Raw genomic sequence first — 15,078 nt, 5'->3', positions numbered from 1 at the left:
GAGGTAGAGAGGGCTGAGAGCTTCAAGTTCCTGGGAGTGAACATCACCAACAGCCTGTCCTGGTCAAATCACATAGATGCCACGGCCAAGAAAGCTCACCAGCACCTCTATTTCCTCAGGAGGCTAAAGAAATTTGGTTTGTCCCCTTTGATTCTCACCAACTTCTACTGATGCACCATAGAAAGCATCCTATCTGGATGTATCATGGCTTGGTACAGCAACTGCTCTGCCCAGGACTGTAAGAAACTTCAGAGAGTTGTAGACACAGCCCAGTGCATCACGACACCAGCCTCCCCTCCTTGGACTCTGTCTTTACCTCTCATCGTCTTGGTGAAGCAGCCGGCATAATCAAAGACCCCACCCACCCAGGACATTCTCTCTTCTCTCCTCTTCCATCGGGTAGAAGATACAGGAGCCTGAGGGCACGTATCACCAGACTTAAGGGCAGCTTCTACCCCACTGTGATAAGGCTATTGAACGGTTCCCTTATACAATGAGATGGACTATGACCTCACAAACTACCTTGTTGTGACCTTGCACCTTATTGCACTGCACTTTCTCTGTAGCTGTGACACTTTACTTTGTACTGTTATTGTTTTTACCTGTACTACCTCAATGCACTCTGTACTAACTCAATGCAACTGCACTGTGTAATGAATTGACCTGTATGATCGGTTTGCAAGACAAGTTTTTCACTGTACCTCGGTATAAGTGACACTAATAAACCAATACCAATACTTGCTTCTGATGTAGCTGCATGTCAACCTCTTGCGAGTTGTGTAGGACACCCATAATCCTGTCAAGTATCAATATTTCCCCATCTCTCATCAGTTTAAAAAATATACACTGCTCCTCTATTTTTTCTTCCAGAGTGGATTACTTCATATCTGTTGACAATATAACCCATCTCTCATGTTCTTCACTTAGAGAACACTTCCTCATAGCTAACCTTGGACCATGACCCCACCAATGAACACCAGGCCATTGTCTCCCATACTGTCACAGATCTCATCACATCAGGAGATCTCCCCTCTACAACCTCCAACCAGCTAGAAGCGGGAAGTATGGGGCTGGGGTACTCCCTCTTACCCAAGATCCACGAAGAGGACTGTCCTGGTAGGCCTCCTCTTACCTCATGAAACTTGTCTCCACATACCTTAACTCTATCCTGTTTCTCCTTGTCCAGTCCCTTCCTACCTACATCCAGGGCATCTTGCATGCTCTCCACTATTTTGACAACTTCTGATTTCCTGGCTCCCACTGCCTCATCTTAACTATGGATATCAGGTCTCTGTACACCTCCAACCCCAATCAGGAAGTTCTCCACTTCTTTCCTCAACAAACATCCAACCAGTTCCCCTCCACTAACGCTCTCATCCATCTGGCAGAACTCATTCTTACTCTGAACAACTCTTTTGATTCCTCTCAATTTCTACAAATGAAAGGTGTAGCCATGGGCACTCGCATACACCTGTCTTTTCGTTGGCTACATGAAACAGTCTTTGTTCCAAACCTTCTCCGGTACCACTCCCCAACTCTTTCTCCATTACATCAATGACTGCATCGGTGCTGCTTCCTGCACTTGTGCAGAACCGGTCAATTTATCACCTTCTCCACTGACTTCCACCCCACCCTCAAATTCACTTGGACCATTTCTGACACCTCTCTCCTTTTCCTGGATTTCTGTCTCCATCTCAGCAGACAAACTATCCGCTGACATTTACTATAAACCCACCGACTCCTCTGTCTACTTCAACTACATTTCCTCCCACCCTGTCTCTTGTAAGGATGTCACCCCCTTCTCCCGCTTTCTTCATCTCCATAGCATATGTTCTCAAGATTAGGCCTTCCATTCCAGGACATCTGAAATGTCCTCTTTTTTCAGGAAAGATGGCTTCCCTTCTGCTGTGGTCGATGGAGCCCTCTCTCACGCTTCCTCCATTCCCTGGACTTCTGCTCTCAGCCACCCCACCCCCAAAACAGAACAGAAATGGAGTTCTCTTCGTCCTCAACTTTCACTCCAATAGCCTCCACATCCAGCATATCCTTCACACTTCCACAAGCTGCAAAGGGATCCCATAGTCACAACTCTTCCTCCCCATCCCTTTCCACCTTCTGTAGGGACCACTCTGCCCATGACTCCCTGGTCCATCATCCCTCCCCACCCACCGCTCCCTGATGCCAGGCACTTTCTTCTGCAACGGTAGGAGGTGCAACACTTATCCCTACCAGCTCTTTCCTCACCTCCATTCAGGAACCAGGTGAGGCAAAGATTCACGTGCTCCTTCTCCAACCTCGTCTACTGCATTCGGTGCTCCCAATGTGGCCTCCTCTATATCAGTGAGACCAAGCGCAGACCAGCTGACTGGGTTTGCAGAGCACCAGCACTCTATCTGCAATGGCCATTCTGAGCTTCCACTTGGATACCATTTCGACTCCCTTTCCCATTCCCATGCTGACCCGTCTGTTCTCAGCCTTCTCCACTGCCAGGGTGAAGCCCTCATAAACTGGAAAAACAACACCTCATATTCCATCTGATAGTCTACAATGCAATAGTACGAACATTGGATTCTCTCATTTCAGGTAACCCTTACCTGTCTTCTCCTCTCTCTCTCTCCTTCTGATCCTTCCTTGCTCCTCCCAAATGGTTCCCTTCCCCACACCCCCTCCAGCTGCCCATCGCCCATTTTCATCCTGCTTCCCCCCTCCTGGTTCTATCCACCTAACACCCACACACTTCATCACCGGATCCCCTTCCCCATCTGGTTCCATCTGCTCATCTCCCCTAATGGTTCTCATTTTCACCTTCCTTATCAGATTCCAGCACGTTGCCTTTGAGTCATTACCCTCCAGCCCGTCTCCACCTTCCCTCCCCCTTTTTTTATTTTCTTCTGTCTGCTTCCACCTATCAGCTACCTGCCTCGGTCTCCCAACTCCACCCCTCCCTCTCCTGGCTCTATTTGCCCATTATGCTTCATCCCTCTCAGTCCATCTATCACTAACTGGCCTCTGCCTCACCAAGCCCCTGCTCCTCCTCATACTGGCTACCTTCCCTCTCCACTCAGTCCTGATACAGAGTCTTGACCTGGAACATCAACAATTCCTTTCTCTCCACAGATGCTGCTCAACCCATCGAGTTCCTCCAGCAGTTTGTTGTTTTGCTCCAGATTCCAGCATCTGTAGTCTGGTGTCTCCATTATTATCCTGCAGTCCATTTTATACCCTAACAGCTTACTGTGTAAAAATATTTTCCCGTGTCATTTTCAGTTCTTTAATCAGTCACCTTCATTCTCCAGTTCCTCGTTCTTGACCCTTCAACCAATTTCAGCTGTTTCCCCCATCTCTATCCCCCATGATTTTAAATGGCTCCATCAGATCTCCTCACATCCACTTCTCTTCCAAGAATATTACAGTAGTAGAATCAGAGTTGTACAGCATGAAAACAGGCCCTTCAGTCCAACTCGTCATGCCAGCCAGGGTGTCTTCCTGAGCTTGTCCCATTTGCCTGTATTTGGCCCACATTCCATCTAAACTTTTCCTATCCATGAACCTGTCCAAATGTCTTTTAAATGTTGTAAATGTACCTGCCCCTACCCCTTCTTTTGGCAGCTCGTTCCATATAGACACCACCCTGTGTGGAAAAACTTACCCCTCAGGTCCCCTTTAAATATTTCCCCTCTCATTTTAAGCCTATGCATTTTATAATCAACGTCATTCGGCCTTAGAATCATTTTAATAAATTTCTTCTGCACTCTCTCCAAAGCCGTCGCATTTATCCTAATGTGTGGCAGAAAAGGAAGAGCTGATTTCCACAGCACCAGCAACCCTGGTTCAGTTGTGACCTTTGATCTGTGTGGAGTTTGCATGTCGTCCCTGTGAGCATTTGAGTTTCCTCTGGGTGCACTATTCTCCTCACACATCCCAAAGACAGGCAGGCGGGTTAATTGTTTGATGTAAATTACCCCTACAAAATCCTCCACACTGTCCTGATTTCCCTACCACCCAGTAGGGGTGGAGGATTTTGTGAGGGAGAAGAAGTGGGAGATTGGCATTGATCAGATTGCTCTGGGTGTCAGCATAGTGTCAATGGGCCAAATGGCTTCCTTCTATATCGTAAGAAAATATGAAATAAATACTATGGTAAGATAGAACCGGACAAAATACGCCAGTTATGGCCAAAAGAATGTTTTGTAAGAGTTCATAATTTTCTTCCTTTTGTACTCTATGCCTCCATTTATGAAGCCCAGGTTCCTAAAAGCACTTTTAAACCACCTTTTCAACTGCATCCACTTGTTCCTAATTTTCTGTTCATTTCAACCCCAAAAATATAAAATTTGTCAAACACAACTCCTTTCCCACATCCATGCTGACTTCTAAAAGTAACATAATTTCCTGTGGCCCACCACTATGTACCGAATAACTGGTTCCAGCATTCTTTTTTCCCTTTTCGATATCAGGCTAGTTGCCTATAGATCGCTCTTTATTTCCCCTCTTGATTTATTCTTGAATATGGGGATCAGTTATCTTCCCACCTTCAGAGACCATTTTGAAATCTCAGGAATTCTGGAAGACATTTCTGCATTCTCTTTAGAACCCCAGGACACTGGCAATCACGTCCAGGAATGTCACTTTGAATTCCATTAATTTCTCCAAAACTAGATTTTTGATGCTACCCCTTTGCTAATGTACTGCACCCTAGATTTCCCACTAGTTTGGGATTCTTTGTGTCTTCTGCATTAAGGAGTGAATGAAGTATTTGTTTAATGCAGTTATTTCCAATGATAATATCCCTATCTCTGCCAGTAACCCACATTTACTTTTGCTAATCTCTGTTACTATTCCATGTAAATTGAATCATTCACAATGTTTTTATTTCTCCTGCTGGTTTATTCTCAACTTTCGTTTTCTCTCCCTTTATTAATTTCTTGGTCATCCTTTGTTGAACTTTAACATCCTTCCAGACTTCATATTTACTTTTCTTTTAGTCAATATTATAAGCCTCCTTTTATTTAATAAGATCATAACCTTGTTTTGTCAGTTATTATTAGATTAGTTTTCTGATGAGGATTTATTCCCGAAGCTAGTGGTTCCCGTTCTAGGAATGGTCAGCCACTTCAGGGGAGTGCCAAAGATTACAGAGAGTCTGTGAGGTTTGAAGAATATTTTCATAGAGCATTCACAAAAAAAGGAGAAATGAGTAAAAATATATTTGGCTGTTAACTGCCCAACTGAATGGCCTTTTGCCATCCCTGGAAACCCCCAGGACAGCCTTAAATCCTTTAAAGACCCCATGACATGATTTGCATCTTACCTTTTCTCAATCCACCTTAGCCAAATCAGTTTGCTCAGAATTAAGACCTGGGTTTTGGATTTAATGAATTCATTCTCAAACCTAATATAAAATGTTATCACTTTACCCATTGTTAGGAAAAGGCAGAACAATTTTATTGTGTGGCAGCCTGCAAAAGTGCAAAGCTTATTAATTACACACAAGGTCACCTGAACCCCACCAACAATCCTCAAGAAGTTCTATTCAACTCAGATGCTTCCTGACCAAAGGCACCATACTGCAAATCTCTTAACACTTTTTCCACACCAAAAAAATGTTGTTCAATTTTGCCACCAATTTTGGAAGGATGATTGAGACAGGAAAAATACTGCTAAGGAAACAAGAATATTCTGCAGCTTCCACCCTGGCTCAAGACTCCATTAAGACTGTTATAAAGTGTCCAGTGCCAGTCAAATGAAGCTTATAAAGTAGTAAAGTGAAGCTTATGAAGCAAGATAAATTTTGCGTTCCGCAAGAATTCATAGTGATAGCTGGAAAGATTGAGAGGACAGGCAATAGTTTGGAGAAGCTACTGGACTGCACAAGGTTAAGAAGGTGACTTATTTCTTGCCGCAAGAGGAAAAGGAGGCAGAGAGAACAAGTCATCTAAAGTGTTTCCGTGAAAACTGTGACACCAATTATTGACCTGATATTAACAAATAAATAAAATCTGAACCCTGAGAATTGCACAGGTGAAGCCTTACACAAAAGAGTAGTGGTTTCCCTTGTGGAGAGACAAGAGGCATGCCTACTGCAGTTGAGGCGAATATCACAGGTTGCATCTCAGGATGTTTTAAAACACCTCCGGTTGCCTGCATTAACATGGCACCAGAAAAGATCCAGATACATGTGTCCTTAGCAGACATTATGAGTCTCAGAAAAAGTGGTGAGAATAATTAAGTAATTTACTGACAATATCTTGTGGCAAGCAGGGCAAATAAGATTTGCAATGTTCAAAAAATATGTGTGTATATCTTTGTGCAGTCCTATCAATTATGTAATGGAATATTCAAGGATTTGATGTTTTTTGAGCATTGAAAGAAAATTAAAACATCAAACTTAATTTACTAAGATTGTGCCTTTTCTGATACTTTAAAATCTTACAATATTTTTGAGCCCCAGGACGACAGCCCTTGATTCAGTGTGTAATCACACTGAGGCAAGTGTATAACGGAGCATCAGGCACACCTTCAAATTTCACATGTGTGTGTTCTTGAACATTGAAGAAAATCTGAATACACTCACTTCTTAAAACAATTTCAATTACAATTCAACATGTAACAATTCCAAAATGTACACTTGTCAAGGGTACGTAATTTGCTGCAGGGGAAAAAAAAGTATGAACTCGCACTCAAAGTCTATTACAGCAAAATCAATTCTTTTGTATAATACTACCTTCTTCGGCGTTTTGTAGCCACTCGACAAATTTCTTCATCTGCTCAAGAAAGACGCTTTTGCCCTTTGCAATATGTGCTTCCTTATACCATTTTAAGATGGCTTCTTCACTCAGAACATCGGCTGAAATTCAACCAGTTAACAGAAGGTCAACTAAAAGCATAAAAGCACAGATTATAGCAAAACCATCTGCTGCCATACTTCCTTGTCCACAACTATGGAATTCCACATCAACCTGACCATCTCTTCCTCATGCGCTAGCGTATATGTTTAATTTATTTTAGGGTATATATTCCTCATGCAGTTGAACCCTTTCTGCTATACTTCCACAACCCTTGTTGACAAAAATCTCTTACCATCTCAAATGATATGAGGACTAATTTTGTCAGGGTGCGTTAAGCATGAGTAACTTCATAGTTAAGACTGTATGTCTAAAGGAGGTCCATAATACTGCACAACTTCAATAATATGTGGCCGATTCTGCCCTTGTTTTAAAAGTATCAGCTGGAGTGACTCTGGTTCACTATATAACATTTCTCACAGTGGGTAAGTTATGTTGGCTGCATGCTCTGGACTCCTTGGCTTCTTCTGAAGCTCAGTCCGAAGGCAACTACAGGCACTTATCTTTTGCAGTACATGTGAACATTAATGACCAGAGTTTCAAAGGAAACATGAACACCTGGCTCACGATATTTGTCTTGACCTGCATGAAAATTAATACTTGCTGGTGAGGTCCGAACTTATGCCAGTGAGAAGCCCATGCATGAATAAATGCCGAAATAAACTAAAACTCTAGAGTACGTCACTGGCTACAGCTGGTACACTACAGCCAATGCAATGCTGCTCTACTTTCAGCTGTACACATGGGTGTTAACCTTAGCAAAGTTAGAATCACTAAGCAAAATGAGGTGCAACAGCACTGCTCCAGAAAGTAAAATTTAAACCCTTTTTCTAAGCATTTATGAAGGTTGTTTTCAGAATGACTTTGGAAGAAACAAGGTAGGAAATCACTGCATCTGTAGAGTTGGTGCAGGCTTGTGGGGAGCCAAAACAGAGGAAGAGAAAAACATTTTTTCTAAAACAAAAATCATGTGTCTCTTTGGATCAGTTCACAACCATACTCATGCCTACAGCTTTGAGAATTTTGTTTACTGGTCCTAAAACCCAGAGTTTCTCAGTTTAGAGTAGAAGCAGCATCCTGTTCATTGTTGAACAAAAATTTATAGCAGTCATTTTATCTCTGATTCCAAACCACTAGTTGAACAGAACACATTCTAGAGATGCATCATCATCTTTAAAATAGAATTTATTACAGCATTAAACAATGGAAATATTTCCATTAAGTATATACTTCATTTCTACCTGGTATCCTAACATATTAATTATTTGTAAAAGCATTCAAGGTTCTAATCATTTCAGTATTTCCTCTCAGCTATATTTTGCATTGGTGCTTACTGATTAGGTTATGCTTACAGGGGCCAGTATAAATTGATCATAATTATTCAACCAATGAAGGATTCAATGGAGGAACAAAACGGTGTTAGTGAAGAATTTTTTTGAGGGTTAAAAAGCAAAATTTACTACAATCTATTGTCCATTTGTTTCATTCATCCATGAGGGAAAGAATGGGATAGGGAATTGCTCCCAATTCTCCATTGGAAATTTTTATGACAATACACTCCAATTTTGCCACTTTTCCCTCAACTCCTTTTCACCATCAACAGACAGTTCAGCTGAAAATAAAAATGTGATCCATGTAGGAAAATATCATGCATGGACTTGCTCTGTCACTATGAAAGTTTGGTATTTTACAGTACTTTGCCATCACATTTATTATTATTAATTTCCCTCTCTTTTATCACTATTCTTTCACTTCGATGACAGTGAGCTGAACATGGTCTCTTAAAAAAAAATCAAATCCTGTATGTAAAAGGTCATACATACAACGTATGCAACATAAGTGTGAACAACTAGGTGCATAAGCAACATGGATAAATTATCTGATGTAATCTGTAGATATTAACTGCAGCAGGTTGTCCTTTGAAGAAAATGTACCAATTTTTTTTACCTTTGTAAAATAGCACAACGATTTTTTGGAAAGCCTTCATAAAGTGGATATTATCATAGCAATACTCCTGAATCTTCTGGAGCAGGGTCAGCTCTGACTGACCTTGGGTACTGAATACTGCAAGGAGTGGTGCATATTGCTGAAAAAAAATATTAAAAGCAATTTAGCCATCTATACTTGCACAAACTGTAACAACAACAATTTTCAAATGATTGCATTACCAAGCTCAGCTCTGCTATAACTTGCTGAAATAAAATTTGATTCTCTCATGTATGTTCTGAATAAAAAAAAGTCACATTTTTTCCTATGGTGCTATTGGTACCGAGCTGTAAGTACATATTCATAATTATAATGTATACTTATTAGAATTCTCCATTTCTCTTAGTATCGTAAAATTGTAGGGGTCTGCTTACCTATTTTCCCAATCCACTTTCCTGTCACATAATGCTTTGGGCAGGAACACAGTAGTCAAGATTTAACTATTTTGATTTTTCTAATTAGCACAAGTTGATAAAACATTTTGACATTAATTTGCAGTCATTTTTTTTTACATACATTACCAAATGGTTCAATACTGAAAATGTTCCAATACCAAAGTTTTATTTTAATCTCCAGAATGTAAACTAGAGTCAAATGAGACATTTTGCTTTTATATCCATACCTTAAGATGTTTTAAAGCTTGTTCTGTGACCAGCTCCTCTTTCTTGTTCCATTCAACAGCATTCATTACACAGGCCCACAGTAGACCAATTACTGCTTGTTCTGGCAAATCATTTCTCTTCATCTCCTCCTTTACATACAGGACTATCTGAAGAGTACAAGTTTTATGTGAAGTGAAGCTCAGTTCACTTGGAGGTAACCACATCATTTTTGTTTTGTACCTCAGGTCTCCCTCTGCCTCTTTATGGAAAACACAATCTTTAGTGCAATAAGGTTGTGGCTCTGAAGGGCTGAGGACATTCATATGCCAGTCTTGGACAATGAGCATTACTGAGTATTTTACTTAGTCACAGCCAAGCCCAATCAAGTTGTCACATGACATTTATTTCAAGAGTGAACTTCAAGGTTGACTGGATTAATGTAAGGAAAGTTAATTATGGGTCTCCCACCACCTATTAGAATAATTCTGGTTAAACTTACTGGTTAAACTTCCTTGGTTACACACTTGTAGAAATGAAAAATCAAATGAAGGTTTTGCAAATATCAGATATTACGCACTTTAATTTCAAATGTTTGCACTAAACTCTCACAATCAGGTCATTAACCTGAAGCATCGACTTTGTTTCTCCAGTTCAAACTTCAGCAGGGTCAATGATAATGTTTACCAGTAGATACATACTGGCACTACATGCCTGCTCATCCCACCTTCACTCTCCTCCCTTCAGTTATATCAAGTTATAGCTCGTTAGGTATTCATACAACATGACTTCTACAAAATATAACACAGAGATGTATGTGGATAGATCTCAATGTTTGCTGGTCTTCATAACTAATGAGATTGGACTACATCCATAATCAACTCAGAGGACAGGAGATGGGACAATTACATGTGCATCTGCCTTACATCTCCCTAAATGAACATCTTATCAACACCTAGATAGGGTGTTAATAAGATATTCAACTCCCAATGGGTCAATGACCATAGCATGGGAGCAGCGTGGAAGTAGCTAATCTTTTATAGAGATCCATGCTAAATTTGATACTATTGGCAGAAGTGAATCCTGAAATAATTTGGAAATTAAAAAAATTTCAACCATCACAAAGTGGATACTAAAACCTGAAAATAATATGAATGCTCAGACTCAATTTGCAGTCATATGCTTATTCAAATCAAACATTCATTTTGAAAAGGATCTGATTTTCTTTTTGATGTCGTCTTACCTTGCATTAATTTTTGATAGCTGTCATTGAAATTCAATGAGTGTTTTATATGTAGCAACCTGCTTTTCTGATCTATTAATAATATTTACTGTGTCTTCCAATTATCTGGTTAAAAAAATTTAGTGGAGTTTTGAAGCCAGCTCATATTTAACTTACCTCCCTTATGGGGCATTCCTGAGAAAGTTTCTCCTTCAATTCTTTTTGAAGTTCTTTGCGAGTTCCCAGAGATTGTTGAACTCGTAGGAAGTCAGATAGCTCTTTCAGTCCGGCATCAGTGAAATATGTAGCAAAATGTTCAAAGTTTTGCTTATTAGCCGGAAAGAGTTCCTGTGATGAAACAACAGCAAAGTTAAATTATTCATAATATAACGAAAACGCAGAGGGTATAAATTTGAATTTATGTTAATGCATAACGAGTAATTCAATGAGAGGAATTACAAGTTGTAAATATTTTAAGATTAATTTCTTATTTTTATAAAACAAAACTCAATTAAGATTGTGCATGTACATGTCATCATGAACTACATTTTCAGGAGAATTTGTTTAAACTTGGCCTTATTTACCCCTTTCAAACCCAGGAATGCTGAAACACTTCAACAATGCCAACAACCAATTTGGCAATAGCCATGGGTTGAAGTTGGGATCTTTCTAATCAACAAGGATCAGCTACTTACTGCCTCCACAAGCTAAACCCTCAGAGAGAAATGTTTTAACATATAATATTACTTGTTTTAACATTTCTGATAGAAATTTTCAACCTTTGATGTTGAAAGAAAACTTTTTAATCCTTCCTGTTTTTTCCAAGTACATGAATTTTCGATAAAATTTAATTGTGTACTTTATCTCCCTGACAGAATTATTTACAGATTTCTGCATATTTGTGAACGGTTTTTCCTTATAAAGACTTTTACAAACACAGCTACAAATGAATAAGTAACAATGAACATTTCACCACAGTTACATTCAAGTATATTGACAGCTTTATCTTTTAACTGACATTACTTGTAAAACTTTCTTACAGTTATAATGTGTTTTGATTTTTTTTCCCTGTTCCTTCCAATCTAGTCTAGCCCCCTAAAATCTCAGAATCTGTTTTTTTTTCCTATTTTGAAGGCACTTAACTCTCAATTTTGAGACATGGATGAGATCACTCACCAACAACTTCTTGTCCAAGTTGGATTTTCTGAGGGATGTGGTAACAGCATTTGCATCTTTTTCCGCCATCCAAGATTTAAAAACTTTTACAGCAAATGATGCAGATATTCCTGTTTTATGAAGAAAAAATGAATTTAAAAATATACTTTTCCCCAATAACCCTGACAATATCTGAGCCTGCTTGAAACAGGTGATAACTCATAGGCTACATCCTAAAATGGACCATCTTCTGAATTTATAATCATTATCATTCTTTCTTTCTAGCAGAATTGGTCCTGTTCAAGGAACTCAAGTTGTATTTAAAAACATTATAGAAAACCATCCAGGAAACAAAAGATATCCTCCTAACAATACATTTCTTCCCCTCATTAATTATACCATGGATTGTCTATCTTAAAGTTCAAGTAGCTGATATTTAGTTAAGAATGTTAGTTTTCCACTTTGGATACTTTGGTTGGTTGGAAAGGAGGCGGGGGGGGGGGGTGCAAAATTCAATCTAACTCAGCAGGGTGGAAACCCTTGGGGATTGTGTGAAATTTTTACCTCTTGCAAGAGATTACCCTTCATGGATCTGTGTAGAGTCAAATTAAGCAGGCTTAGAACTGAAGTTCCCTTCAATCCTATCAATATGAAAGGCAGATTAAAGTTGCTCCATGTGTTTACAATCAACCTTTCCTGATGTACAAGTAGTGCGAAGCTTCCTCAGTAACATGCTTTAGTCTCAAACTGAGGAAACTATCCCATTGAACCGATGTGACATTTTCCAATTCCCATGCCTGTCATCTCTTAGGACCTTTGGATGGAATTAATAATTGAGGTCTGAATTTGGGTCATATTTATGCTACAGTGCTGTCCAGGACTTGGGTTGAGATCAACAAGCTCATTTCATACAGGAGTATTACAGTTTATTGAATTTTATCATAAAGTCTTAAATCCCATCCTCTTGCTCATCTATAGTAGGTGCAGAATATCGAGTGATACATGTTGGGATATCTGTCACCCCAGTTTATTGCTGGAGTCTGTGTCTGGCATTGCAATGGAGAATCAGCCTCTCCCTCCTGCATTGAATGGGAGTCTCCATTCACTGGATTGGGGATTCCCAGATTACAGATGAGGAAAAAGGCAAGTTTTTTTTATATAATTTATTTCATGTTAACGTTTTAATTATTTGAGTGTTTTGATGTATTTTTAATTTATGAAAACATTTTTGTTTCTTTTCAATCTACTGCACTAGTTCTTAGATGTTTCTGAACATCAGAGACACTTAAGCACTTAGTCCCAGATTTGACAGGAAGGTAGCTCTATCCCGAACCGTGCCCGTCATAGGCTGTCAGGACATTCCAGGGTTTCCTCAGCACGAGGCTGCTCCAGAGAACTTGCTGAACAGCTCCCAGCTCAGGAGGATCTGCTCAATCAGCCCTTTGCATGCAGTCCATGTAAGTGCTGATAGCAAGTCCAAGGGGTGCACCAAATTCTGTTTGATTCAGATACGAATTACCCCTGAACTGAAATCCAGGGTTCGATAATTCACAAAAGCTTTGCCTGTAACTTTAAAATAAAAATGTGGGCATCATGGATACAAGGAGGCAATAAAATGGTATCATTATCTCTTAATTCTGTACCAGGAATAACAACTTAGTCACACTAAATTTATTCTTTATTTTCCTGTGCCTAAGACACCATCAATTATTGTCAGAATGGTAGCACTGTAAATACTTCAAGTGGATAAGGAAAATCACCATTTATAGGGTTAGTTTCTAGAACTGTTACCTATATGTGGTTGGAGTTGTAATGGTGCAGGCATGTGGGTGATGTGGGGGAAATGATTATACAAACCGGAAATCATCTTCAAATTAAATAGCAAGTTTTAGTTAAGCAAATTTTATGAAAGATTTGGATTCTTAATTTAGACTAACACTATATAGTCACACAGAGTCAGCCAAAAACAGGCTGCTATTATTTCCATCTAGGGAAACCCAATGGATGATGACCTCATATTTTTGTACATGTAGTCAGGAATTGCTGAGCATTTCTTGAAGATTTACTAATCCAACAAATCCAGGTCCTGTTCCAGATCAAGTGGGAGGTGTTCATTTCCTGTTCTCATCCAAAGTATCATTTTATATTTAATGCGAACAAGAACTACTTTCTTGAATTCTGAAGGCATCTTTAAGTATTACCTTCTTTAACCAAATTATCAGAAAATAGGCTTGTTAAAATTGTTGCTGGAAGTGATCCATTGGCTAACAGGATACCAGTGAGCGTTGCCAACTTTGTTTGTTCTGAAGCTGAAAATGCTTTCAGGAATAGCAATAGCTGAGGAAAGATAAGAAAATAACTTTTAAAAGGAAATAACTGTCAGAAGGATAGGATGTACAACACAAGATAACAGTAATGTCCTTCATGTCATACGATTTCTGGACTTTAATTCATGTGGTATGTCTGTAAGAGCTGTATGTCTGTAAGAGCATTCAAAACTTCAACCAATTACAATACATCGGAATTATTTTTAAATCTAATAGTTGTGTGATCTTGATGACCTGTTACTTTATATTTCTAATCTGGACGAATCTATCCCCACAGTACTATCACTACTAGATCAGTTTAGTGTTTTTTCTGGCTATAGATTAAACCTTAATAAGAGCGAACTTTTTCCATTGAATATGCAAACCCCAATTTATAGCCAATTACCTTTTAGGTTGGTAACTGACTATTTTACGTATTTAGGTGTTAAAATTACCAAGAAACATAAGGACTTATTTAAAACTAATCTATTGCCTTTAATTGACCATGTTAAACAATTATTTACTAAGTGGTCTCCACTGTCTTTATCATTGGTAGGCCGACTTAATGCAATTAAGATGAATATTTTACCAAAATTTTTATATTTATTTTAAGCGATTCCAACTTTTGTCCCGAAATCTTTTTTTGACACTATTTATTCTAAAATTCTTTCATATATTTGGCAGAATAAAAACCCAAGGTTAAGTAAGAAATATTTACAAAAACTAAAAAAGGATGGTGGTTGGCCTTGCCTAACTTTAGATTATATTATTGGGCAATTAATATCAGATATTTAATTTTTTGGATACAAGATTTTGGTGTAATTCAATGCCCCAAATGGGTATGCCTTGAGCACCAATCAGTTCTTGAATTTTCATTAGTTTCTATTTTAGGAGCTTCACTCCCTTTTGCACTTACCAAATTAAGTAAATATACGACTAACCCAATTGTTAAACATACAATACGA

At 39.0% G+C, this 15,078-nt stretch overlaps 1 protein-coding gene across 4 annotated transcripts in view; it reads right to left on the bottom strand.

Annotated features, from left to right (window-relative positions):
* The window catches only part of LOC127570446 (eIF5-mimic protein 1), a 66,877-nt gene that overhangs the window by 3,480 nt on the left and 48,319 nt on the right, over nucleotides 1-15,078 (bottom strand). For all 4 annotated transcript variants that reach the window (XM_052016040.1, XM_052016038.1, XM_052016037.1 and 1 more), the window contains 6 exons: nucleotides 14,009-14,144; nucleotides 11,829-11,938; nucleotides 10,830-11,000; nucleotides 9,454-9,600; nucleotides 8,793-8,931; nucleotides 6,725-6,847 (listed from right to left, as the gene is read on the bottom strand). In XM_052016040.1, the coding sequence (XP_051872000.1) occupies nucleotides 6,725-6,847; nucleotides 8,793-8,931; nucleotides 9,454-9,600; nucleotides 10,830-11,000; nucleotides 11,829-11,938; nucleotides 14,009-14,144 (826 nt within the window). The remainder of the gene's footprint in view (nucleotides 1-6,724; nucleotides 6,848-8,792; nucleotides 8,932-9,453; nucleotides 9,601-10,829; nucleotides 11,001-11,828; nucleotides 11,939-14,008; nucleotides 14,145-15,078) is intronic.

The sequence above is a fragment of the Pristis pectinata genome, chromosome 5 (assembly GCF_009764475.1).
Source record: "Pristis pectinata isolate sPriPec2 chromosome 5, sPriPec2.1.pri, whole genome shotgun sequence".
Taxonomy (NCBI): domain Eukaryota; kingdom Metazoa; phylum Chordata; class Chondrichthyes; order Rhinopristiformes; family Pristidae; genus Pristis; species Pristis pectinata.
The sequence above is the reverse complement of the archived record's forward strand: the minus strand, read 5'-3'. Positions and strand labels throughout refer to the sequence as shown.